Here is a 27,402-nt window from a genome sequence, read left to right on the forward strand (position 1 = left end):
GAGTGGTTAGCATGGGTTCAGCTCTTGTGGGCAGGACAGCAGTTAACTCCCAGCCCTGTGTGCTCAAGAAACGCAGCCTCTGGTGCCACCACATATAGCAGAATTACCCCAAACTCTGTTGCACCAACTGCTTTCTGCATGGTGACAGTCATCAGAAAGGTCCCAGCCCTTCTTCAGGTCCGGTGATAAGAGCCAGGGCAAGTGCTCCAGTCCCTAGCACCTTCATCACCCAGCTGCGAGATCCAGCTGCAGGCACAGCAAGAGCTTGATACCATGGCCTGAAAGGTAAATCCCCACAGCAGTGCTTGCCAGGCCTCCTTGTTCATTCTCACAGCCATCCGCCTGGCTGTAGCAGGTCCCAGCCACATCCACCGTGAACCCTGGGCAACCACAGGCTAGGGAGAACTATTTGCCAAAACTCTTGCCCTGGTTTCTCAACAAAGTACCCCGTTAGTTCATCTAGAGCAGAGCTTATGCTTGAACTCCTTCCCACTCATTTAGCCTCAATTTCCCACCTGTTCACCAATATAATTTAAGACAGCAGAGATCCAAATACACATTCTTATAGAGGGTAATGCAAAGACAGTCAGAGCCCCCATTGTGGTAAAGCTGCAATGACAGCTTGCTGTCATGGGACATGCTCAGAAGCTGCATTGAACAAGAGACCCCACGTCAGGATCCACGTGAATGAGTACACAGCCAAAGCTACTACAGTGCAAAGCCCCAAGATGGCAGGTTGGGTTGTCTTCCTCCTAGCACAGCTGTTTTCTCCTGCTGTCATATTTCCATGGCATCATGACACCACTTTGTATCAAGCCTTTATTAGAAGCCAGCCTTGTTAATACAGCCTTTAGTGAAGTGAGCCCCCCCTTCACACTACCCCTGGTTGGCCCCTGCTAGAAATCAATTTCCCTGTTAGTTCACAGTCAAAAGACTTGCCCTACTAGTCCCATAAACCCACTGCCTCCTCTTTCACACCACATTGCTCCCAGTGTGGCTGAAATCAGCCCTAAATGTGGTGCCCAGCCCAAGGTGCTTGAACAACCAGGCAGAACTGTAGCATCAGCTCTGGCCACAAGCTCATAAAGGCACCCAGAGCACCACTGCTCCTAGTGCTTGACCACAGTACCTGTGCTAGTATTACTGTGCGTGGACTAGTTTATTTTTACTTATCACCACTGAAAGACCTCTTGCTATTATAATCCTCAACAGCAGTGGTTCAGGCTGTAATCACCTAGTTTCCCTGAGCTGAAAAAGGTCATTTTCTCTTGCCCCCAACTATTTTGTCTTCTGGAGCTGTAGACCATTTGTATGTTTTGTGTTTTCTACCTTCCTGCACACCTACCCTGTATTGTCACTTTTAACTGAACCCCAATATTCTTAAATAGTTGATCTAGGACTGCAAGTAATAAACAAAAAAGCACAACCCAGGATGATGAATTTGAATAGTCAAGGGACTGTGACAGGGTGCCACATACCAAACTTGCTCTTCAGGAGACAAATGCATTACCAGAAAGAGTGTGAAAAAGCCATCCCAAAATTTATTCTCAAAATGTCAACAGAAACGCATCAGTAGATACTCAAAACTACAGAGTTCTTAAAAGTCATACATTCACAATGCAGAAAACTTGACAATTGGGATGCCTTTTGCATGTTCTATGTAACAATATCCATCTTACAGTGTAAACAGGTACTGGTATGTTCTTACTTACAAGTCCAGCAGGAAAGGCACAACTCGGCATACAGAGATCATAAGCAAGAATCAGGTGCAACAACATTACACAAGCTTTTGGTAATCTGCATTTTTGGGGCCTTCCACAACAGAGACTGGACTTGATTTCCTGCAGTCAGGAGACTTCTTTCCATTGTTCAGTCCTTCCATACCAAATGCTCAGTTTCCAGTCTGGTTTAGATCCCATTACACAGTTCCAGCAGACGTTAGAGGAATAGTGAAAGGTCAGTCCAGTTAGTCTTCAGGTGCTTCCACTAATACATCAGGTTTTGGTTTCAGATAGTGCATGGAAGCATCTGCTTGAATCTCAGTTCATTACAGTGGTCATTAATAGAAAAATAGACACTACATCTACAAAAGGAAAAAAATGAGGTAGATAACTTAGAATCCAGATGACCATCCCAGCAACCTTCATACAATACACATGGATCATTAATTACCATTTTGGCAGAATGCAAGTTCACAGACCACCAAGAAACTTAATGACCAGAGTAGGAATGCCATCCAAAAAACCCACAAAACATTTAACCTAAGCATGAATACTTCATATTTAAATACAGGTTTACACAGACTGATCTTCTAAATTACCCAAATTAAAAAATTAAAAAAAAAAAATGAAGTCTCTTGCTAAGGAAACCAGTTCCCATGCCTAATTGCAACAGTCACCTGAGATTCCTTGCAGAGCTTTTAGACCTGACTTCCCAAGGCAAGTCTTCCCTTTCAAGAGAGGAAAAAAAAAGTATATACATACCCACCCATGTTTGTTTGGGGCTCTTGGTATTGAAATAAAACATCTAGAAAAAACTGCACATCTTTGGAAGTAGGAGTTTTGGCACTACACTTGGAGGACTGTCCTAGTAGTAGTATTAAATAAGCAGCAGTCAACAATACAGAGAATCAATTCCTTAGAAGCAGTGATTAAAGAAAAACAGCAACTTCCTTTCATAGAACTTCTGAGGCAAAAAGGAATTAAAAAAAGACTTTGTAGTTCTTATAGCCATTATAGTAAAAAGTACATTCAAAACCACACAGAGCCAAAAATCCAAACAGAAAAACTACTTCTAAGAGGGTGGCAGACATTCTAGGATATTTACCCGCATTAATAGTTTTCATTTCTCATCAGTAAATATAAGCTTTTCCATGAACAGTAGGTTGTTTCCACTCTATTCAAAACCCCCAAGTATTTCACTCTAAACAAAGAGGTAAATATTCTAACCTTTGGAATTTCAAGTTGTAGAAACTTCTGTAAGGCTGTACACATTAAAGTCACACGTAAGAACTACTTTGCAAGACCCGCATCTTTCCAAATAGAAGGAAATCCTATTCTTTATTATTTACTATTTGCAAAGCAATATCATGATTGTACTCTGGGCAACTCTTACAAAGACAACCATAAAATCATTTGCACGTCAATAGGAAAATAGGAGGCTGAAGTGGAATCTCTTAAAAATATATGTTTGTGTATATATATCTTTGTTCTTTCTGTACGTCAACTTCACTAGAGTTTTTAGCTAACAGCAATTTTGTTCTCCTCCATGAAATGAGGGAACTGATGTTTTGGCACATTGTCTGCAGCAGCACCACTGGCCTTCTCCGTATCAGAACCAGTCCCAGACTGGGTCCCATCTATTTTGGAAACTGTAGCAGTATTTATTGCCGAACCACCCCCAATGGTGACTGGAAGGGTAGGTAAGCCACCGCTCTGGATCACTGAGATCTCGTTAGTCTTCATTGCTATGCCATTGCTGAGTACCGCTGCATACTGATTCCATACTGTGGGGTCAATGCTCACTGAAGGAGGCATTATATCCTTTGGAAACATTTCAGATACCTTCTTGGGATCATTCCCCAGCAGAGCCATGGGGTTATCAATTGAAAGCCTTCTTCCCCGCCTGGCAGAGTTATTCCACATGTGAGTTCCTACATGGACCTTTCAGAGGGGGGAAACAAGTAAAGAGAATCGTTAACACTGCAGTTCTTTTACGACAAACCCAAGTTCTACTTTGCTTGCAGCTAAGCTGCTCAGAAGATATGTATCCTCAGTGTGCACTCAGGTAAGTATTTAGGCTGGTTAGTTCTTGTATTTGTCCTCATCCTTCCATATGTAAGAGAGCCATTCATGTGTAAGAGAGCTTATATCACCACGGCTCTTCAGAGTTTACTACTGAAATATTTGGAGGACTGGTTTCTTACACTTACTGTAAATGACATTGGCATTCTAACCACCCAAAAAGAGCCACACTTGCTGTGAACAGACTGCACTGAAAAAAAGATACTAGTTGATGAAAAAAAATCACCAAGTAATTTGGAAGAAGCATTACACCTAGACTAAAAGTTTCAGTGCCACAACACACTGCTACTGCTTCCCGCAAGCAATTGCTCACGAACTGTAAAGCTGGAAGTCCTCCCTCCCCATCAGCTTTTATGCAAGAAAACTGAAGAGCTTTAAAGGGTTTCTCATGGGAACAGAAAAGCCACTGTGTGAGAGGGAGCTGCAAGTCAGAGCAAATAGATTAATCTGACAATAAATACAGACTTGCAGTACTTCTCTAACTTGTCCTGCATGATGTTCCAAACCATGCAGTGAAGTGCATGTATTCTGTAAACATCATTCTGTAGCATTTAAACTACAAAATGACTGGCTTGACATCTTCAAATCCAAACAGAAATCAAGTAATTGGCTCAGTAAAGGCTAAACCTCCCCTATTATCAAGAAAGGAAAAGAAATCAAGGACAGCAGCAGACTTCTGCACAGTTTAGCAAGCCAGCTGTCTGAACAAACTCAGGAAGGGGACAGAAGTCAAAGATGACCATCTGAAGAACTAAAGGAAATATCTAAGTTGTCCCCAAAGGCAGGACAAACATTAGCAATAGTCTTTTCCACTCCAGTAAGACTTTCCCCAACAAAAAGGGATCACAACCCAAGAGATGGCTTACCTTCAGGTTTCCTTTCGTTGTAAAGGCTCTCCCACAGATGGTGCAGGCAAATGGCTTCTCACCAGTATGGGTCCGTTCGTGAATCTGCAGGGCGCTGGCAGAGGAGAAGTTCTTCCCACACGTAGTGCAGATGTGCTGTTTGGCTGGACGGCAGAATTTTGGTCGTGGCACGAGGAGAGGGGCAACACCAGGGGAGAGAGCTGGTGGGCCAATGAAATGGCTAGTGCTAATGGGACGCTCGCTCGGCATTTCCATTTTTATGAGGGCTGGCGGGGCCCTAACAAAAGCAGCTGGAATACTAGTTCGACCTGGAGAGAAAGAACAGATAGATAACACTTATCCCATCTGTGGCCAAGCTTAAATCTGGCTGAGATACCGAAGTCCTTGCCTTTGGAGCCACCATACCTGAGCAGCACACCTGCTGAGCCCTGTAAAGCCATGCAGTAGGGCTGCTACTAGGCTCAGGAAGACGTTGACTTATCCCTGTTTTTGTTAGTGAGCTTAAAAGTTAAGAAGCTTCACTTTCTGATCAAATTTAGGTCTTTCAGTGGTAAAGAGCTCAAACCCCCACAAAACATTCCAGCAACATGCCACACTCGGGTTAAATTCTTTTCCAGGAAACACCAATGTGTATCTTTAGAGAGCTATAGGGAGGTATCAGGCAAGTCCATGAAAGACAGTAAGTGCATAGCCCCTGTCTACTTCTAGTACCTCTGTACTCCCCCTTGCAGGAGAGGACAGCACTTAAGTCTTTTAATTTTGAGTCTGAGTCACAAAAACTCTCCAGGGCGTGCACTCCTTTGCTAACAGAGAAGGAAGAGGGGAAAAATCAAGGTGGTTTTGGCTCCTGTTGATCCTTTTAGAGAAGGATTTCCTCCAGTCCTACTCCCCCACCCCAAGTTACTGCCAGCATCTCAAATTACTCACCATATTCTCCATTTGCAAAGTGTAAGCCAGGTTCTTCTTTAATGACCTTCCGACCAATATTGCCGTAAGTTAAATCCAAAGCAACAACTCCTTCCATTTCTCCTGAAGCATTTTCAGGACCCTCAGATTTATTTCCCGTGCCTGCATCTTCCTGACTGTTGAAGCTAGGTGACTTCGACCTCACACTTTCGGCTTGGCTGTTGGCTGGGGACAGAGCCTGGAGGGATGCAGACTCAGAGGCAGCAGGACTCCTGCCGTTCTGGTAATCTGGATCTCCTGCCACAGAAGATGAATCGTTTGTCATGCCATCGCTTTCTGCCGAGCCATTGTCGCTGGACTTCAAGCTGCTTTGCCGTTGCAAGTTCAAAGTAGAGCTGACAATCTTCATTTGATTCTCCAGTGCTGCAATACCAGAGAAGCCAGATGCCGTGGCTGGTGATTCTGATTGTGCATCGTATGGAGTAGGAGGTTTTGAGGAACTCCTAGGGCCATCCTGAGACTCCAGGTCCTCTTCCATCTCTATGTTCTCCACATTCTCATCTGGGCGACTGATGTCTCCGTTCTTCTCAGCCGCAGCAGGATCCACGTCAGTGTTGTCAGAGGTGTTTTCGGGCATGGGTGTATTAGGTATCTGTCCCCCCATATGCATGCGGATGTGCTGCTGCAGCACAACTGCGTTCGTAAACTTCTTCTGGCAAATAGGACACGAATGTTGCATCTTCAGAGGAGTATTGGCTCGGTGGACACCATAGTGAGTTTTAAGGTTCCCTTTAGTGGAGAAGGCACGACCACAGATCTTACACTTGAACGGCCTCTCTCCAGTGTGAGTACGATAATGCATTTTGAGTGAGCTTTGACAGCTCAGCACTCTGTGGCAGATCAGACACTCATTGGGGTCAGCAGTGGATTTGTCGATGTTTTCAACCAGCTGCTGAAGCTTTGACGTTTCAGAGCCTTGCTCGTTGGACCCACCCGCGTGGAAGATGCTCCCGCTGCAGGCAGCTTGTGGTGAACTCAAGCTCTGCTCTGTTCCCGATTCGTGACCGACCGCCCCTGATGAGGAAGAGCCACCTTCGCTTTCTGGAGAAGGCCTTGATTGCAGGTCACCAGAGAACGTACCGGGCAGGGACTCCTTAATGCCTGCTAGGTTGGAGACATTCTGAGGTGTGCTGGTCGCCACAGAGGTAGGCAGGGTTGTTAGGAGAGGTTTGCTATCCACGATTAGGTTGGACTCATCCAGTGGCACAGACATCCCATAGGGGATTCCGCTGCTAGTGGGAACATTGTCCAGGTGCTCAGGAACCGGGTACGGATTCATCTTTATGTGGGGATATTTGTCTTTGTGGCGCTGAAAATGCACTTTAAGGTTTCCTTTGGTTGTAAAGCGGTTGCCACAAATGTTACACTTGTAGGGTCTCTCACCGGTGTGCGAACGGAGGTGAATCTGCAGGGCACTGTCATTGCCAAAGACCTTGCCGCAGAATTTACACTTGTGTTTGAAGAACGGCTCTTCTGCATTCGATTTGCTTTCAGACACACAAATATTGGGAGGTTTCCCCTTCACCCTCTTTGAGGAATCTATTACAGAAGAAACAGCCGAAAGTGGATTTTGGAAGATGACGGAGTGGGAGGACTGAGGTAGCAAAGGATTCGGGAACCGAGAAATAGAGCCGGGGAAGCTTCTGCTTGCCTCCGGCTTCAAGGGGAAGGAGGAGGAAAGCCCGGCAGCCAGCGAGCCAGCGGCCGCAACGCCAGTGTTAGAATGAGGTAGTTTTCCTTGCTTCAAGGATTCCAGTGATAGGCTCTGGCTTCCAGCTTTTTGTCCGATTAAAGCAACAGCAGCCGACAGCTGCTGAGACATGTGAGCACCCAGAGCTTTCAGCGGATCAGCAGCAGCAGCTATAGAAGGATGCAGGGCATGGGGAGCCATCATGGCAATCTGAATGCGAATTTGCTCCGTCAGCTGGATTTGCTGGAGCTGCTGCTGCTGCAAACACACGAGCTGCTCCAGGATCATCGGAATAGCATTAAAACTGGCTGCTGAAGAAGTGATGGCATCAGAGGTACGTTGGTTCACAGCCACTTTAGTGCCACGTATTGTCTGCAAAGTCACATTAGTGTTTGGTACTTTGGATTTTGGTAGATAGCTTAGCCCAGGAGTCGCAGGCGCAGCAGGGGGTTCTATTTTAAGGTACATTCCTCCTACTGATTCAGCATCCATTTTTCCTTCTCTCTTTTCCGTAGAGCCAGTGCAGCCCTTTGCCTGAGTGTCCTTGCGTGTCCTGCTATCCATTCGGTCGGTTGGGAAGCTCCCTACAGAAGCTTCAGAGAAGCTTTCAGGAGGTACTGCTCCCTCACTGTCATTCATGATTAGGACAGGTGGATTTTTAGTGCAATTTTTCTTATGCTCAAGGAATTCAGAGAGATCAAAGAATTCTGCACAGCATTTCTCACAGATTTTAGTTTCCTCTGTTCGGCACCTTTTGGAACTCATTTCACCATCTCCGTCACCTGGGACGTCTTGTGGACTCCCTTAAAATAAAAGAAAGTCACGTCATTAATAGCTCAATTTAGAATGACTTCACCAGAATTTCAAGTTAAGATACAAGACACTTTTCAAGTGCCAAAAATCAAGTTTGCAGATTGATCTGAAGTCCTATGCTGTTTTGCTACCAGTTCACTGGCAGCCCAAGGAAATCTACACCGCAGTTCTGTTTTCCATAAAAACAATAAGAAAAGTCTCACAAGGCTTGAGGGAAAGAAGTTTGTTGCAAATCCCTTTTACATCCCTTAAATCCCTTTTTCTACCTTTACAGGTAGAAATGGAACAGTGGAGCAAGTCAGCTAGTTCCTGCAATACAGCTAAATGGAACATGACCCAAGCAAGACAGAAGGCATCATTACATAGGAAAAACCTGATTCTCATAAGCTTAGTTTGTGTGTTTGGTTTTCTTTTTTCTTTTGAACATCAGCTCAGAATTCATAGTTAACAGTCTCAGAAACTCATATATGGTTGTTAACACAAGAACTTCAGCGCAGTTCTTAATCATCCACTGATACATTAAATGACATTCACTCCTCCGTTATGGAGGTAATTGCTCCCAAAGAGGGCTGACAGAAACAAAATTCAAGCCCAACATTAGCTTTGAAACACTTCAAAAGCCAACTTGCATGAAAAAAATCCTCTACGAAGTCACAGCAGTAAAGAAAAGATGATTAACTTACAAGAATCCAACACGCAGGAATAAGCTTATGTTGATACTGACAGTTACTAGCGAGCCAAGCAGTAGGCCCTGCTTGCAACACTCACAAAGCAGTTCCGGACACGGTAAGGATGCTGGATTTAGTTGTGTTTGTAACTTGCCCCCCCTTTTAGGGAGGGGGAAGGAGAGCAAAGCCAGCCTGCAAGTCCACTCCTGCCCTTCCTCTGCCAGTGCCCCACCGACTGAGCACAACTTGCATGCGGACATGCAGAAAACATGATTCAGGGAAATACCAGAATGGGAAGAGAGGTTAAGAGAAATTCTAAACCAAAACAGGATGTTTTTGCTCAATCTAGCTATCTTTCAAACAAACTCACACTGAGCTCGAGGCGGGTGGGTGTTTGGGAGCATGCAGGGGGTAAAGCCTGAGGCTCGTACAGCTGAGGGGAGAGCACGGAGGACTTCGGATAATTCACAGCCCCACACTAGGTGAAGCGTCCTGTAACTCACAGTAATTGGTCCCATTTTAATGGGTGTCAAGGGTGCAGTAACCAAGTGCCTCACTGCCCCTGCTCGCCTCCCACACACGGAGGCATCAGGGGCACTCTGCAGGCCTCAGTCACAACAGAAAATTTGTACCATGGGGCCTCATATTTGGGGCCTGCACCTCCAGTAGTTCACCCCAGGGCTCAGCTCCGATTCCACGCTGCTAGCCCACACTGTCTCAAAAATGGAACCAAAGACTCTGCAAGCACAGGAGCTATTTGCGGCTTTCATTTTAAAGGTGTAACTGAACCACACATCTGATACAAGTGTATATCCTGTACATGGCAGGGCGGAGGGCAAGCATGTCCAAGCAACAACCTGAGCACGTTCACTTACTGTTTCGGGGAAGTGTAAAATCTCTGTGGGGGAGGATATTGTAAACTTTGACATTTGTAAGGGTAACGAGAGTATTACATATTTTATATAGATGGATAGATACAGCGAACTAATCAAAACTTCAACCGCTTAATGTGTTGAGTGGTGGAAAGTACACGATAAAGTTTTCTTTTAAAAAATAGATCAACTACAAAACACAAATAGAGGCCCCTTATGCTACAGTCTGCAGAGCAGTAAATCCAAATCTGTACGTATATAACTCTGTTAACCACAAATTTCAAGGTTACAAGTCAAAGTTGCCTTTGAACGAGGAGAAGAGACGTTCTTGGTACATTTGTGATCATAACCATTTGGATCACTCATATCCAAACAGTCCTACAGGGAGACTGAAACACTTTTTCCCCCTCCCTCCTTCAGCCCAAACAACCCTCATAAATGAAGGTAATGGGAAGAAAAGAGTGGTTTTTGCATACGTTTCCCACTCCAAATATTAAATTGATGTCTCTGAAGTTAATTTAACTATGGACAAAATCTACTCTGCTGACTATTTAAGTACAAGAAGTACATGATGCAGAACTTAGTCAATAAATAGGGTCGACTGAGGTCAAGACTGAACGTTTTTAAACTCCCATCTTTGCAGAAGTGTGAGCAGATAAAATGGGAAAGAAAGTACTAGACAGTGAAAAAAAGACAAGAAGTTTCCATAAGAATGTTGCACACTGACTCCAGGTCTTTACTTGACTATTTTCACAACTATTCCCATCCAACAGGTACTTTACAGACCACAGCCTAAAACACCAAAACATCTTTTCCAAATCCTTTAAGGTTTTAACTTTCCCTGTGTTGCACAGTAACATTAGGTTTTACTTTAGAAAACACAAAGCTTTCTTCCAGTCTCTTATCTGTGAGCACACGCATTTCACACTGCAGTTTGCACCTCCGTGGTGGCAATGCAAAATGCTTCAAGTGGAACAGAAACGGCTGCATGAAAGACTATAGCCCACCCCAAGGATAACTATGTGTATATATATATATATATATATATATATATGGATAACTATGGATTCCAGGGTAACTATGTCTAGACAAGTCCTCAAACTTTAACTGCTTCAAAACACATGATCGTTATTTATCCCTTTCCATTGGGAGTACCTTATTTTTCCACTGATAAAACCATACTAAATGCAAAGCCCTTTCCTCCCCCTCCACACAACAGTCCACCTTCCCCATTTTTATAACACTGAGGAACTCCAGAAGTGACCTTTTTGGTTTTATAAATGAGCTGCCACCTCAGAGGACATCTGCAGTAAGCTGCAGGTACCTGTGTTGGGAAAGCAGCCCACCTGCAGCCACCAGCGCTGTCACTGTCACATTTTAGTTTCCAGTTCCCCTGTTTGACAGTAAGGCACTAAGGGAGGACTCCAAACGAATTCAATTCCCAGCTTGTAGTGACTTGCTGCGCGACAAGCAGGGAAGCATTATGCCTTATTTTCCCTCCCACCTCAGCAAAATTGAGCATAATGCTTCCCCTATCTCAAACATTTTGTTTTTAAAAGACATAGTCAGTAGGAACAAGGTGCTTGCTTATTGTGCCGTAGCTGTAATAACAAAACAGCAATTGACTGTTTCTTTACAAAACCCATCTCTATAAACTCTTCATCTCAATTTATCATAGAATATCCAAGTTGGAAGGGACCCACAAGGATCATCAAGTCCTTTGGGGACCGCACCCCCCCTCCCCCCCCCAAAAAAATGAGGCCATGTGTCTGAGAGCGTTGTCCCAGTGCTTCTTGAACTCCAGCATGCTCAGTGCTGTGATCACTGCCCTAGGGAGCCTGTTCCAGTCCACCCAGCCCTGCAGGAGTGCTAGGCAGCCAGCAGAGCACCCCACTCACCCCAGCTACCACACACGGGTGTAGTGGGCTTAACCGCAGGCTACCTCCCTGCCCAGAAGCCTCCCTGTGCATCTGCTGCCAGCTCAGCCCAAATACTGTAAGAACACTGGTGGAGTAGCGAGAGCCCTGCCAGAACAATTGCTCGTGCACTCAAGTTAACCCTCTCCAAAGACTTCCCAGGGATAGCACTTTTTTTTTTTTTTTTTTTTATCTCCCCACCCCCGAATTTCAGGAATGTTATCTCTCAGCATCTAGTTATCCAATAAGTTAGAAGAATGCAGTAAACCCAGCAGGGGGGTTAGATTGAATCACTGGCAAATGGATGGAAAAAATCCACTATTGTGTAGGACAAGGCGGTCATCGACAAGGAGGGCTGATAAAATCCACACAGCTCGAATTCATTTTTTTTGAGGGAATGAGTAAAAGAGTGAAGTAAGTCTTATCTGGTTTGATTTGATTTCAAAAGGGTGCTGCTGGTCTACCACTCATCTGAGCAATTAGCAACCTAATTTTTTTCTACTGTGAGAATATTATTTCACCTGAATGAGGAGGAAAAGCTATTTTTTTTGTCTTTCTTTTTCCCTTTTTTAATAGTTTAATACCTCTGGTGAGTTTACTCTTTCCCCCCCCACAGACTAGGGTTGATCAATTTCTAATGCTTTACTGTAACAACGCACTTCCACCTGAGTATTATTTTGTGAAGGATCAGTAAGCACCCACTGCAGGCCCAGCTCTGCCATCAGCTCCCCGCTCCCCTCAGGCGGGGTGCTTCCCGCATTTCCCCCCTCCCCTGTTCCCAGCTGAAAAGCTAGGGCATTTCAAGAACATTAAACTGTCCAAAATTTCCCTTCTTCCCCTACTCCACTTCAAGTTTTAGCCATAACCAATAAACACTTGTTTGAGTTAGCAAATACGTGGCTGGTAAGTTATAGAGTTATTCCAGAGGCCTCGATGGTTTGCATCCTGAATTTATCTCAGCACTTTTCCACCCAAGGACACGCTGTGCTGCCCCTAACCATTAGGGCTTCCTGTGTTTTCAGGTTTTGTCCAGGCTTTAGCAGCATTTCATTACCTACCTCCCGGGTCGCCCATCTGAGCTCTGCTCACCCACCTACCCAAGAGGAACACCCGGACAGAGGAACAGAGGACAGAATAATGGTGCACAGCCCCACGTGAGCAAGCAGCCCTAAAACCCCGAGGAAAGCTCCAGGCGAGCAACACTGCCCCCAGCCCCGGGCACAGCCTCCAGTACAAGCCCTCAGCCCCGCTCCACGTTCCGAGGAGGTTTCAAAGGGCTTTAAACCCCAAAATTCCTGGACAACCCCCTTGAAAATGTCTGCGGGTTACCTGCTGGGGCATAACCGCGGCCCCAGCGGCGGGGCCGGCCGGCGGGGGGCACTCCCGTCCCGTCCCATCCCGTCCCGCACGGGGCCGCGGCCTCCCCCCGGGACCCCCGGCTCAGCCTCCCCGGGGCTCAGCCTCTCCCGCCGCACACCCACCTGAGCTCCGCATCCCCGAGCGTCACCCCCCCTTCTTGGGGCTTCTACGGAAAAGTGGGGGGGGGTCCTCCAGAGGCTGCAGGCAGCCGAGCAGCCTCCCCCCCGGAGGCAGCGGTATAGGCCGCCCTCGGCCCTACCTGCTCGGCGGCGGAGCCTCCGCGGCTCTCGGTCCTCCCAGCGGCGCGGCCGCAGCTGGAAGCAGGGCGGCCCCGGAGCACACTTAACACTAGTACAGTGTTTAAGACCCGGCTAAACGGCGCAAACCCCGCTGCCAAGGTCAATTGCATGAGAGTCCTAATTGTGAGCCTGACATCAACTTACCACCCACGGCAAGCGGGAGGAGGCAAAGGTTAGAGCAGCAGCTCTGTCAAAACGTCACATGCCGCCGAGCCCAGCCGGGCTCCGGCACTACAACCACTCTAATGTTTCACTTACGTAAAAGGAAAAACAAGAGGGCATCGCCCACCCCCGGGCACCCTCACCCTTCACAGCGCTCCTGGGTCCCCCCTGTCCCGGCCCGGCCCGATCCGTGCCTGTCCCGTTCCCAGCCCGGCCAGCGGGCAAGCTCCGAGAAATAATAATAATTAATAAAAATCAGAGCAGCACTACCGAGCAACTTCGCTCTCCTCCTCGCTCAACACCTCCCTCGCAGCATCAACACGGCTCGACCTAGGATTGGAATAAAGGGAATCTCCAATTTTTTTTCCCGGAAAAAAAGTTGCCGGTTCATACTGTATTTTTAAGAACGAACCTGATTTTTTTTTTTTTTAAACGGCAGCAATCCAGCACAATGGGCATTTTCAAGCCCTTTGTGAAAATGCTAATTTTCGCTGTGTAGTATTATTATCCGGTGACCACCTGCTGATTTTTTGACCTGTTAATTGATCCTCAGGTTAGCAGAACCGTTTCTCAACGCGCCGCATTGTTCGCAGAGGTGGGTCCCAAATCGCTTTGTACAAAAATAAAAAAGAGGAGCACTTGCGAATTGCGAAGAAGGAGATAAGGGCTTGATTTTATTATTACGGTTGTGTATATACCCGATAATGTCCCAGACAAATCCCTGGGGTATTTCGACTTTGTTATGCAGCTTCATCACTTGGTATTTACGGACACACCTGGAGCGGGGAAGACGGGGCCGGGCAGGGAGATTTGAGGGCGATAAGAGCCGCGGGTGTCGCAGCCGCGAGGTGGCTCTCCGAGAGCGGCCGCCGACAGCGGGGGTGGCACCGGGGGGCCCCGCACCGGCCCCGAGGGGCTCCCGGTAGCGCCGCTCCCCTTGCGGCGACCACCGCGACCTCCAAAAGGAGCCCCCTACCTCCACCCCCCGGCCCATGCAATCACTGCTCCGGCTCCCGGAGAACGGGGGGGTAATTTTCATCGAGGGTTTTGTTGTTAAAAAGAGAAAAAATAAATAAAAAAGCCCCCCCACCAAGCGCACAGCAGCTTCCCAGAAGAGCGGTGCGGAGCGACCCTCCCTCCCCTCCCCGCACGCCCCCCCGCCCCAAGCGGGCCGCATCAGGAGTTATTAACCCTTTTGTTTCAGCGCAGCCCCGGAGGTGCCTTTCCAGCAGTGGGCAGAGATTTACATGTGGAAACATCACCTCCATCCCCCAACCTAACCATATGCACAAAGGAAAACAGTCATGCATTAAACATGGGATTTATTGCCTTCTGGCCAGCTTGCCGATTCTTAAGTCACCATTAACCGGACCCAACAATCGCACATTTCGAATCAAAGAGGAGAGGGGGGAGGAGGAAAAAAAAATAATAACAACAGCCCGAACCTCCTGCGGTTTGGGAATCAGCAGCTCCTGGAACGTGCACTGGTATCGATCAACTCCAGGGACGGAAAAACCCCACACGAAACCAGCCTTTTAAAAAGGGCAGAAACCCCCCAAAAGTTGGGGGGGGGGGCACCTACAGAAGTGTTCGGGCTGCTAAAACCCAGCCTCCCCTTCCCTACCCGCGACGCGCCCCCCACGCTCCTCCTGGGGGTCGCAGCGGCTCCGGGGGCCGAGCAGCCTCCCCCCGCGGGGAAGTGCCCCGGGAACTTGCCCCCCCCCCCCCCCCCGGCCACAAGAGTGTTAACAGAGGGGTGGGAGCCCCTGCCCGAGCCCAGGGTGCCGGGACGATGCTGCGGGGCACGGCGGCCCCGACCCTTCCCCGCTCCCGTGGGGGACAGGGGCAAACAACCGCCCCCCTCCACCCCTTCCCCTGCACGCCCACCCAGGGCTCCGGGATAATTTTGAGTTCAAATCGAGACTTTTCCTCTTCCCTTCGCAAGGCAGAGGGCTGCGAGCTCCCCGAAAAGGAGGCACCGTGATTTGCGGGAGCACAAAGCCCCCCCCCGCCACCTAAATACAAAGGGCTCACGCACACCCCACATTAGCTCACCGGAGTTATTTTAGGAAGTCGGAAATCAAAGATGGCTGGAGGTCAAGCTACAAAAGGTCCAGGGCGATTGTGATCTCCAACAAAAATAGTCCGAACGCTTTTTTTTTTTTTTCCGAAAAACCCCACAAAAAAAATCTTCATAGAACTACCGAGAAAATCTTAAATAGAGAAATCGGGGAAACCTACCTCGAGTCATTTCCTACCCCTGAGAAGACGGTTCGCAATTCCTTCCTCTTTCCCCTCTTAACCCCCCCCCAAAAAAAAAAAAAAAAAAATCCTTTCCGCCTCAGGCAGGGTTCGGGGTTCGCCCCCCATGGGGCTGCGCCCCGAGCGCGCACCCCACGCAGGGACCCGCGCGAGTTCCGCGGGACCGGGGTGCCCCCGTGGGGGGATTTGGGGAGGGGGGGACATTGGGGGACCCCCTCGGGCAGCGCTGCAGGGCAGCCCCAAGCCGACCCCCTAGGGAAACACCGAGACCCCCCAGCCCCGCGGAACAACTCCAGAGATGTAAGCGCCCTAAAAAGCCAACAGGGACCCTGTGGGAGCCCGGGGGGGGGGGAAACACGAGGGTTGAAAAATTCCCCCCCCACACCAAGAGCCCCTCTGCCTCCTCCGTGCATCAGCGGAGCTGGGGGGCGCCGGGGCTGCGCGCCTTACCACTTGCAGCATCTGGGGGCTGCTCCTCGGAGTTGATGTGCTGGGGCTTCGCCTGCTTCCGTCGCGACATGGTGCACCAGCATCGGGAGCAAAATAGTAGCAATTATTTTTCCTCTTCACAACAAATTCCTAGAGTTGGGAAATTACCCCCATTGGGCGGAATGCGCATGTCAGAGTAATTATGATTATCAATAATGCATTGCGATTTATCATGGGTCCCTGACAGCTGATTGGCCTGAGTCCAAGGGCTCACAGATTATTCAAATAAGGTCCATTGATCAGGGCGCAGCGGGGCACGCTGGGCGATGTAGTCCCGGCACGGCTCGGCTCGGCTCGGCCCGGCCCGGCCGACAAAGGCGTGCGTCCTGCCGGGGGCCGGGGCAGCCCCCCCCCGGGCTGCGGGGAAGGGGCAGGATCCGGCCCCCCGAGTAAACAAGCAAGCCGGCGGGCTGCCGAGGGACAATACCTTTGTTATCTCACCTGCGCTTTTTATATTGTACTTTGGGAGATTTGGGGTTTCTCCCTAAAGCGAGCAGGAACCCGGGACAACGCTAATCCCAAAGCGGGAGATAAGGTGGGAAAGGAAAGAGCCCCGATTGTCCGGGGGAGGCGAAGCCGGGCTCCCGATGTGGCAAGTTAAGGGGCTTTACAGGCGGCTCCAGCCGGCGTTTGTGCAAAATCTGCTTTTAAGTCTCACTTTCTGGGAAACCGACAAAATTGAACCGATAGTATTTTGAAAAGCAAATAAAAACGTTAGTAACGGAAAAGATTCACGCGAAAAAAAAAAAACTTGAAGCAAGTGAAAAAATTGTGCTTTGAAAGTGGCCACGGGAGCCAAGTTGCTTGGGTCAGCACACAGTGGGTCATTTCCATTTTGTCTGATTCCACGTAAAAATGCCCGATTAAATGCTCCCCACGAGAGCCACCTGGGTGGCCCCTGGCGTTTGGTGGCATGCTGGAGGCACAGTCCCTGTGGCTCCCTCGGCTTGCTGCACCCCGCTTTGCTGAGCCTCAGATTTACTTCACTGCAAAGCCCCAGAGAGTTACAGAGCGGTCACCTCCACCCCTCCGATCCCCACTGAAGGCAGCTGGACATTGCACAAGCAAAAGTGTGAGGCTCCTTAAGCATTTGGAGATGGGGATTGCAAAATCTGTGGGGGAGACTTGATTTCTTTTGTTTTCCTATTGAATCATCTCCAGGGATTTTTCGGTGAGATATTGGGTTGGCTGAGAGGTGGTTTTGTGTTGAATTCAGATTTAGGTTCAAAGTCAGACTCGACATGCACTTGCCAGTGCGTTCACATTTTGCTAGGGTCTGTGCCTCAGTTTCCCTCTTGTAAAATGAGGATGGCATTTCCGCAGCTGCAGAGCTGTTGTGAGGGCAAACATCCACGCATGGATTTATAATTATTGTGTGCGTGTGTCAGGAGGGTGATTTAGGGTGGAAAACCTGAATCTGGGTAGACAGCATGAAGGTTGGGAGGAAACAATGGTACGTAACGAGGCCACGCAACTGCCACAGACACAATTGCACAATACTACAGTCTCATTTTACTGGTTAATTCATCAGCATTTTTAACTTTAAAAAACCTGCGTTTTGTACATTTATTATATCCTAAAGTTTGCGTTTGTGAATACAGTTATGCCAAGTGCCCGCGGTATAGTTCAGGTTTGACTTTTTTTGTGATGCTTCAGGAGGGGGGAGCTGTAGTTTGTACATGACAGCCATGAAAAGATCTTAACGTCGTAGAGCAAGGTAAACAGTGCATCATGATCTCATTAGTTATATATCCTCTTGGGGTTTTGTTTTTATAGTGTCTCTTAAGGGGGTCTATTTAGCTAAGGATAATACAAATCTTAGAAAAATTCTTGCAGAGCAGAAGGTATCGCCCTCCTCCTTGGACAATTATTGAACGTGGAGGTCAGGGGACAAATTTTGTTTTTCAGGCCACTTTTCTTGCCATTTCCTCTGCAAGCAAATCATTGTCTCACAAACCCCTACTCTTGATGGGGTACTCTGAATGGACATGTTCCATCAGAAACTTTGCATTTACTAATATAAAATAGAAGAGATTAACAGGTATTTGAAATCACTCTGACCATTTTTATCTGGTGATTACTCCACCCTCATGTTTCCCAAAGAGCTTCTATATATTTGTTTGTTTAACCAGCAGTTTGAAATGCTCTTTGTTTCCAAAGTGTGTCCTGAGGAAATAGACTGTTAAACAAGATTGATAGCAATTGATCCACAGATAGGTATTTACATTGATGAATTTTCTCCTTTTACACTTGATATGCTCAATATAACCAACAGATTTTCATTTATTACACATAATGCTGCCAGCCTACACCAGCGAATTTATTAAACATGCTGTTTTATGTATCAAGCTGAGACAGACAGCCCTGTACAGTAGATCCATATTTAAAATAAGCGTCTCATGTGGAGAATTTGTACTGAATTTAAAAGAATATATTATATGAAATCAATGGAAGTTTTGGTATTGATTTCAGAGTACTGGGATTTCAGTTGGTATGACTCTATCACACTGAGAGCAGAAGGCGTGTTGGAAAGCATTAACATGAAAAATAAAAAAGCAATACACATTGCTGTATTTAAGGCTGGGAAGACAGCAAAAGTAGGAGAAAGCACAACTGACTGGAAAATATAGGAAGAGGGGAAATGTGACCAAAAAACTTTTCTCAGGAGGCACCTCCAGCTAGCAGTGATTGTAAATAGGCTGTGCTGCATGATTACATCATATGCAAGAGGCATGTTACTTGACTTTAGCACGATCATATGGATTAGCATGATTACAGCTTCTGGATTTGAAAAATAGCAGGCTTCCTTTTCTGGCTTGACATTTATTTATTTTTTTAAGAAAAGTCCAGAGGAACTCTGGGCTTCTACCACCAACAGAGCTGAGGCATCATTCGTGATAGGCATACTTCCAACAGCAGCCCAGCCCCACCCTCGAGGCTGATAAAAGGAAGCTTTTTTAATGCTGTGCATTATGAGCACGTGGAATTCATTGCCACAAGAAACTGCTTCCAGCAGCAGGAACCACGGCTCTGCCCAGCCCTGGAAAATTCCTCTCTTCAGGAATGTCACTGCCAAATGATTGGGACTGTGGCAGATCTGACAAGTATGTTTGTGGTGATACATACATTTATGTATACATGTTGGTATACATGTGTATATATATCTCCATACATACACACTAGCTCCCACCAAGGTAAAGAATATTTTCTTAAATCCTGTGCTGATCCTATTCTGATCAGTTCAGTTTATTTCTGAGAAGGATGTACACATTTACAACGTAATCTTTCTAAATTTAGACTTAAAATACAAGTATGTCTTTTTCTAAGCTGTGCTATGGTTTACCTACTTTTTTTTTTTTTAAGCTTGGAGATGGGAGGGAAAAAAGCCTTGACATACTCTGAGGCACACCAGTTCACTTTCCTCCTGTATTCTTCCCACCACACCTTACTGCAGGCTCTCAGGGCTTATCTCCACTACATGGAAGATGACTTGAATGTTACCTGTTTGACGTGTTTAGGAAGCCTCAAGTTTGCTGATATGAAGTTGACCATAGCTCTGTAGCTAATGTAAATCAGGCTAATTAATGTTCATTGTTGGGGCAGTTAATCAGGATTGAATATTGAGTCCCAGACATTCAAATTCAGAGCTGGTTAATAAGTATGTTAAATTCCATGTTGGTATTTTTGACTCCCAAACTAGATTTTATTGGAATCCAAAGTGAGGAGATACACTCTTGAGACTGTTTTTATACCACTATAACTATGATAATTAAAGGATGTTTTTTTCTTCTCCTACTTTTTAACAAAATAAACATTATGTTTTTCTACAGTCTATTCATCCAATCTTTCAAATGAGTCTTGAGCCTGCTGCCTGTTTCTGTCCAAGCTGACAGTAGGATAGCAGTTTCAAAAAACATGAGTTCTTGGAAACTGTGTGACAATTAGCATCTAAACAGGGAGGAAAGATGCACATTATGTCTTCACTGAAAGAGAGAGCTGTGGTTCAACCCCTACCTGCATGGCAGCCAGGCAGCATGTTAGCACTGCTGGCCCACCACCCAACTTGTAGCTCCAGGTCTGCACACACATGCTGGCACCAGCCACCCAAACACATCAAGGACTGAGCAGGTGAAACACCAAGGAACAGGAGAATAATGGAGCAGAAAGCTTTAGAAACAGGCTTCCTTAGCCTGCTGCACAGGGACAGCTTTCTTATCGACCTATCAGGCCAATTATTATGGCTCCTGTTAATACAGGCACTGTACACAGCTTAAGTACTTTTTGTGCAGGAATTAATACAACTACCCTCACTAGAACAATACCTTATATGCATTTGCAGGGCAAAATAATTAAGGGGTACACCTGTTCATGAATAAACTTTAAGCTAAATTTAGGAACTCCTGAATTTGCTTCCAGTTTCTCAAACACAGGGCTAAAATCTGTGAGGCCAAATCTTTTGAACATCCTAAAAGGATCCAGACACTGGCATTACTGACATTTAAGAGCTAAAATACTAAGTAAAAGTGATGAAAGCTGCTACCAGGTTATTAACAGAGCTTCATATTTTCTGTACACTAAATGTAGTGTCCAGGTAACAGCATCAGAGAACGGTTATTCACTAATAACAAGTTGTTAAGTGTGAGCCAATGTTCACACTATTTTAATGCTCATGTTAAAGATGGGAACAAACCCTGTTTTAGTAGTTGTGATTCTGCATATCCATCTGATTGCCCCCATTCCCAGTGTCTACTCCAGCTCCATTAGCTGGGATTTCCCTGAAGAGATTATATTATTTTGCATTATGTTTTAGGAACAATATTTAGACATGGATGATGGGGCTGAAGAGGGGATGAGGAGTCTTGAGGTGGTGAAATCTTCACACCTCCATTAGAGCGTGGTAAGGTAAAGGAGAAAGAAGCACAATGGTGTGTGTGTAAGATGTGTTCATAGTTACCCTCCCTCCTTACTTGTAAACAGTTTCTCCTACTCAAGCTGACCACGCTGCTAATTCTAAAACATTTTATAAACACAACAGAAGTACCACCTTCATAATAGTACTCCTAATGCAGCTAATGGACTGCTGATTCCCATGGGTTCTGTGCTGTTACATCTAGAATGCATTTTATAAAAGATGTGTCTGACTGAAGACGCAGGAAGCAGCTTGATTGGAAGTTACATGTCCCAAGTAAGCTGAGGAATAACATAGGAATTGTAACTTTTTGAAAGAGCCACCAACTGGCTCCCCAGCCTGGAGGAATGAGAGGCATGTGGGATAGGCAGGTAAACAAACAAATCTGTGGATGTTTGTTAAAATACCCAAGTGTTTCATCTAGGCAAGAGTAAACACTATCAGCTCTATTTCTCACAGCATGAGAAGTGTCCTAGTGTAATATCTTGTATTAGATGGCAGATGCAATCTGGAGAGGGAGGGATACACCTCTGCCCAAGAATACAAACCAAATATTTTAAAGAATGGATTAACTGTGTGTTAAGTGAATAGCAGTCCCCCACTCCGCAATATTTATTCATTTGCAAACACCTAGTTGCTTCTGAATAAACACTAAGATCAGAGGCAAGCGTAACTTGTCATTGTGGTGCTGCCTTCATTGAATTTCATGACCGAATGATACATCCCAGATAGTAACAGGAATCCTGTGAGATCACTTCCTTCCAGACAAGGTACACAAACTCTTTTAACACTAAGCTGTAATGGAGCCATCAGAAATGTCTAATTATTGTCCCTTTTACAGGCGAGAATGCAGGCAGCGGTGTAAGGGGGCCCCAGATTAACCGTGCGTCCAGGCCATCACAGCTGCCTCAGGGCTGGCATTTTTCAGTGGTAAGTCTCCTTCAGAATTACAAATTGAGCCCAATAGGGTTTGATCATGAGGTATTTTTTTTTTTGAATGAACAGCAAACCATATCCAAATATCATTGTAAAATATTTAATCTGGCGGCAATGCTAAATGCTATTCAGTAAGTAACTAATTAGGATGATTTCCCCTGTACACTTACCATCTTGAATAACCATGAGAGACTTGCATGTGGTATCATTTCATAACTTGTCAATACATTGTGCCATTATGTTAACAGCTGGACTTGATCTTAGAGGTCTTTTCCAACTTAAATGATTCTATGATTCCCAAAAAGTAGCTCCCTGCACTCTATGAAAGGCTCATGAATGTCTGTCTTGGCAAAGGGTTGACCCCTACCAGGTTGCCAAGAAAGTCTGCTGGGCATTTGTGAGTTTATGCAGGGTAGGCTTGAAACAACAGCTCAGAGAATTATGCATTTCCTGTTCATGTCAATGAAGCACCAAGATCGAAATTGAGTTATTTTCAGATGTCAAAATACCACTTAACAGGGATCTTCTACTTAGTAAAATTAGCTCTCACTTTCTGCTTTTATGACTATTATTAGTAATATATGTATTTGATGTTATAGACCTAATTCCATTTCTTTTGCTACAGCAGTTTTTTTCCACTACTTTCATCAGTTATATCCTAGTCCTAAATTTGGCTGGTTTCCATGTGGGTGACTTTGGTTCATGCCATTCCTAATGAAGGGCTGACAACCAATTGTTAGTGGAGATTCAGAGCATTAGCAGGTTTGGGAGTGCTATCTGGTCTTTGATAGCTCAGCTTTTATTTAAAAAAAAAAAAAAAAAAAAAGGCAACCAAGCACCCTGGTTTTGGTTGTTATGGTTGGAAGACAAGGGAAAAAATAAGTAAACATTAACACTTAAAACGATGGATAGAATGAAGCCAACACCAAGCTATCTGAATGACAGCCTAAAAGAAAATGGGACAGAAATCTATGAATTGCACTTCTTGTGAAGTGTTAGTTTATGTGTAGAATGATGAATTAAATATCTAACAGGATTAGGCTTAGTACTCTACTTCTTACACTATGAATATAAGGTGGAAAATGGAGGGGATATAACAGTATGATCACTCTTGAACGTCTGAATAATTTACTGTTTTCACAATTTATGGATCGTGTGCTGAGCGTAAACTTTGGAAGAATGTCACCCTTTTGCCTTATTCCAGCTTTCTTACAGATTGATTCTTGGGCAAGTCTTGAAGACGGCAGTAAGCTCTGCCTGCTGCAAGTAACGCTCTTTCGAGCAACTCTTTGGTTTTGATCTGGCTATTATGCAGATGTTGAAGTGCACAGCAGTGAACCATGAGCCCACTGAAGATAAGACTCCACATTTGATATTATTCAGTATCTCTGCTTAGATAGGACAACTAAAAATTGCATTGGAATTTCCTTACACAAGAAAATAAATCACCAAGATTTAAAGCCGAAAGTGAATATTCAGTTTAGATGCTGTGTAGCCATGTGTCTACATTACTGTATTTTAGAATTACAGCATATGTATTTTGTTAAGACAGATCAGAAAATTCAGGCCAAAGTATTGTAAACTGCCACTTTCTGCAAAGCGTTTCTTCTGTCAAACACCACTTTAAGCAAAAAAAAAAAAAGTATAGCTACTCAGTTTTCTCTTCAAAGAAAATTATTTTTTAGTGTTAGGTCATACATGGTTCATGCATCATCTCCCAAAATGGCTGAAACAGACTTTAGTCATCATCAAGGCAGTTTAAGTACAACCCTTAGAAATGAAAGAAGGGACCTGGAATTGGTAGATAAATACACTGAAACTGAGCAAGTGAGATATGGGACAGAACTAATTAAGTTTAATAGCTGTCCCCGAGTATGATTAAACACAATAGGATATCTTTGCTGTTTTGCTGGCCAAGGTCACTTCAGCCAGTCAATTCTGGTATAAATTACAAACAAATAAACTCTAATATTTTTCTGCCTAGGAAGCTCGGTTGTTTCATTGTAACCCCATTTACACTGGATGATCAGACTGGTTTAGGACCTTTTGTTTTCAACACTGGTTAATTAACTAAAGTGATGTATTTTCTGAAGTTATACCAATGCAGCAGGACCAGCTAGCAGAGCTGTCTCCATATGTAAAGCTCCCCTTTCAGCTCTTTTACAGTGTCTCCTCCTGTATCTACAAGCCCCTTAGTGCTGATTTTTCCCTCTCCTCATGTAAATGGTGCACCATCACCATGTGTGTCTGTGCATGTCAGGTCAGCTGCTGTCCCTCAGGATGTACTGCACAGAGGCTTTTCAGGTCAGGCTTTTCAGTGGAGGTGTGCAGAAGAGGGTGGATTTATTTGAGACCTGGGTGTCTGCCCGGTTGTTCCAGGTATGCTGTGGCCTTACAGTAAGCAGGTAAGATGCCAAGCAACTGCGAAGCCATTTGCTACGGAGAGTTGCAAGGTGATGCATTTGTGAAAGTGGTGCTGCATTACTGCTCCTCAGCCCACTGTTGAGGAGCCAGGATGAAGCTTTCTGGAGGAAGAAAACTAGGCAAAAAAAAGTTGTTGTATCTGGCTCAATCCAAAAGTGCTTCTTACAGTCCTTTGTAATTAGCAGCTAGCTCTCAGCCAAGCTTCAAGTTAAACTGATGCGATGTTAGGACATTAAATGAAGATAGGCTTTTCTTCCTTGCAAGCCTCCCACTTCTCAGCTAGTTGCATCTGTAACTTGGTTATCCCTGATTACAAGTGTTCAACAGCTTGAATTTTAATTTTGTTATGCTAGCTAAGGTGCAGTCTACTCTACAGACTTTAACTAGATTAAAAGACAGATCAGCTATAATTGGAGTCCCTGATTGAATTAGATTGGGATTACAAATATAATTGGATACTACCCTATTTGAGACACTTCAAAGGAAATATATCTTCAGAGCATGGAAGCTGAAAAATCAACAGACTTATGGAAAACCTTGATCCTGTTTCCTGTGTAGATGTAGCTAGTCCTGTACCATTGCAGAGCCTTCAGCAGAAAGATATTATTTAAAAGACAATTGTGTTGGTGGAAACTATAAACCAGACTTTTGACATACATTCACAAGTCAAAGGCAACATAACCTTGCAGTTTCGTAATCTTGCCCGTGCTAGTGATCCAGCCAGATTAGGCTAAAACTGTGCCTGAAAGGAGCTTTAAAACCTAGTAACAAGTCCTAAGTATGGACTAATACGCCACAGGTTTTATTGTAGGATATAGGCTAGGAGGCACAGTTTAAGCAACGAATTCCTTTTGCTGACATGGCTTTTGCAGACATTTCCATTTGAAAAGAGCAGTTGGTTGAACAACGGTTTCTGCGCTGGTTCAGTGCTTGACACCTTGCAGCATGTAAAGGACAAAGGCTTGAAAACTTTTTTTTTTTCATATGATATCTTTTCCTGTTTGGGGCCTTTAGTCTTTGCACTACTGTGAGCCTTGAGCCACCAGAGCTCTGGTTAAGTAGGTCACACCATAAACAGGCTTATCAGAATAACAGCAGGTTCACAATTCAAATAGGAAAAACGTAGAGAATTTATTTTGCAAGAGAAACAAAACAAATCTGCAGCCTCTTAACTGACTGGCCATTTCTCAAAACTGAAGTTAGAATTCAACCCTCAAAGTGTCTAGTTCTATTTCTATAGGAGTCTCCATAAAGATATTAACATTATTCAGAGGGTGGCTATGGTGCTCCATTGTTGTCCAGACTTAAGGTCTCCTGAGCCTTCTACATCTTAGCCTCAATCTCCTTATCTAGGCTCCTCAAAAGCCTTGAAAAATTCAAGCTTATACGGAAATAAATTGTTATGCAAGAGGTATTCTTGGGTGAAAACACCCAGCTTGGGTTGCTTTCTTGTTGATTTTTGGATGTTTCTTTTATACTTTCTCCTTTAGGTTTCATCAAAAAGTTGCCACTTGTGTAAAGACTGCTGACCCAGTGTCATATGCTGCTCACCCTAGGAGTTTCAAAGTGCCTTTCCACACATGAAATATTGTTTAGAAGATAAAAGTGGCCTCAGCAAATCTATAATCCCTTCAGCCATTCCCTGTAACTCTCAATCCTGGCTCCCTCCACAAATATGCAAAAGCAGCAGAGCACCTTTGCAGGATGCTCAAAGAAGCTGGAATTACATTTGATAAATTATAGCACACATGCCTGTGTTTCCCCATACTTTTGCTGATTAACTGTTAGTGGCACCCGTGTTTAGAGGTACTCCAAGACAAATTGTATGCTGATTTATTTTTTTGACACTCCACATTTAAGTATTTTCAGGGAAGAAGACAAATGCATTAAAGCAATTCCAAATCCAAAAATGAGACCTATAACCATGGGAAAAAAAAGAGCTATGGGATTCTTGGCTCTTTTGTAAGAGATCATGAATAGCTAGGAGAGGTTTTATTTATGTCACATGTATACACAAGATTTATGCTTGCAATTAAGTTTCAGTGTAAATTAGACTAGCCTGTGTGTCTGTTTAATTGCAGGTGCAAATCAACTCGTTAAAACATCTTTTTCTCCCCCCGCTTGGGTTTGTAAGCAGTTCACATCTGAGCTCCAAAACTCTGCATATATTTTGCAGGTGACAGTTGTGCCTTGAAAAAACAACATAGACCCCAGCTCGCAAACGTTCAGCTAGTAAATGCTTTCTTCTACATTTTAATTAATATGGTTATTCACTGAAAAGTCCTTTTTGCTAGGTTTCACTACATAAATTCCCTCAATTTTGCACATCAAGAGAGTAAACCAAATCCAAATATTGATATATGCTGAAACTACAGATACAGCTGAAAAGGTATCTTTCTTTTACTTGAGATTTTCCAATTTCTAAGCCTGGTGTTATGTGACAACTTTAGCATGAACAATCTTTATCTCTGTGCTAGTTAATTGAGAGAGGTCAGATTACTTCAAGGAGCCAATCGCTTCGGGGTGGGGGTTGCTGTAATTTAGGACATCAGGAATTTTGACTCCAAGAACAATTCTTTTCAAACTTTTCTTTTCATCTCCAAGATTAACTTTTAAATTTGCAGGGAGGAACAAGCCAGAAACACAGAAGAGATTGGCAGTCACCTTGAATGTACTAAAGGCTGACCAAAGAGAGGAAAAAAATTGCAATTTCCTTTATTTACTAAGCTTGTTCCATTCCTGATTGTGTATGGCTTGGCAACGATATATTGATTTTTCAAGAGTTTCTTTTTACAATTACAAAAGAAAACAAAATTACTGATTGGGAAGGAAAACTTCTTTGTTCTGTTTTGTAAAGGAAACAGTTTTTTTGTGTGTTGGGAGAAATAGGAATGAATTAAGAGAAGAAAAAGATGATGCTGCTACAGGAATCAATACAGAATTAGGTGAAAGAACATTTTGTATGTTT

At 44.9% G+C, this 27,402-nt stretch overlaps 1 protein-coding gene and 1 long non-coding RNA gene across 6 annotated transcripts; one reads left to right on the forward strand and one right to left on the reverse strand.

The window, feature by feature from the left end:
- Positions 1-1,520: 1,520 nt before the first annotated feature.
- On the reverse strand, positions 1,521-16,493 carry SALL4 (spalt like transcription factor 4). 5 transcript variants are annotated; one of them, XM_040575963.1, is made up of 5 exons: positions 16,127-16,493; positions 5,597-8,128; positions 4,670-4,977; positions 3,564-3,662; positions 1,521-2,083 (listed from the first exon to the last, which is right to left on the reverse strand). In XM_040575963.1, the coding sequence occupies exons 1-5, from the start codon at positions 16,194-16,196 to the stop codon at positions 2,078-2,080; spliced, it is 3,015 nt and encodes a 1,004-aa protein (XP_040431897.1). In that variant the 5' UTR covers positions 16,197-16,493; the 3' UTR covers positions 1,521-2,077. The 5 variants fall into 5 exon arrangements, with proteins under 5 accessions (XP_040431897.1, XP_040431898.1, XP_040431894.1 ...); XM_040575964.1 differs by lacking the exon at positions 16,127-16,493 and adding an exon at positions 13,076-13,325; XM_040575960.1 differs by having other exon boundaries at positions 1,521-3,662; positions 16,127-16,456.
- Positions 16,494-17,823: 1,330 nt separating this feature from the next.
- On the forward strand, positions 17,824-23,579 carry LOC121079205. The gene is made up of 4 exons (XR_005824934.1): positions 17,824-17,882; positions 20,976-21,067; positions 21,916-22,004; positions 23,215-23,579. It is a non-coding gene; the product is annotated as an uncharacterized LOC121079205 (long non-coding RNA).
- Positions 23,580-27,402: the final 3,823 nt, after the last annotated feature.

The sequence above is a fragment of the Cygnus olor genome, chromosome 16 (genome assembly GCF_009769625.2).
Source record: "Cygnus olor isolate bCygOlo1 chromosome 16, bCygOlo1.pri.v2, whole genome shotgun sequence".
Classification (NCBI taxonomy): domain Eukaryota; kingdom Metazoa; phylum Chordata; class Aves; order Anseriformes; family Anatidae; genus Cygnus; species Cygnus olor.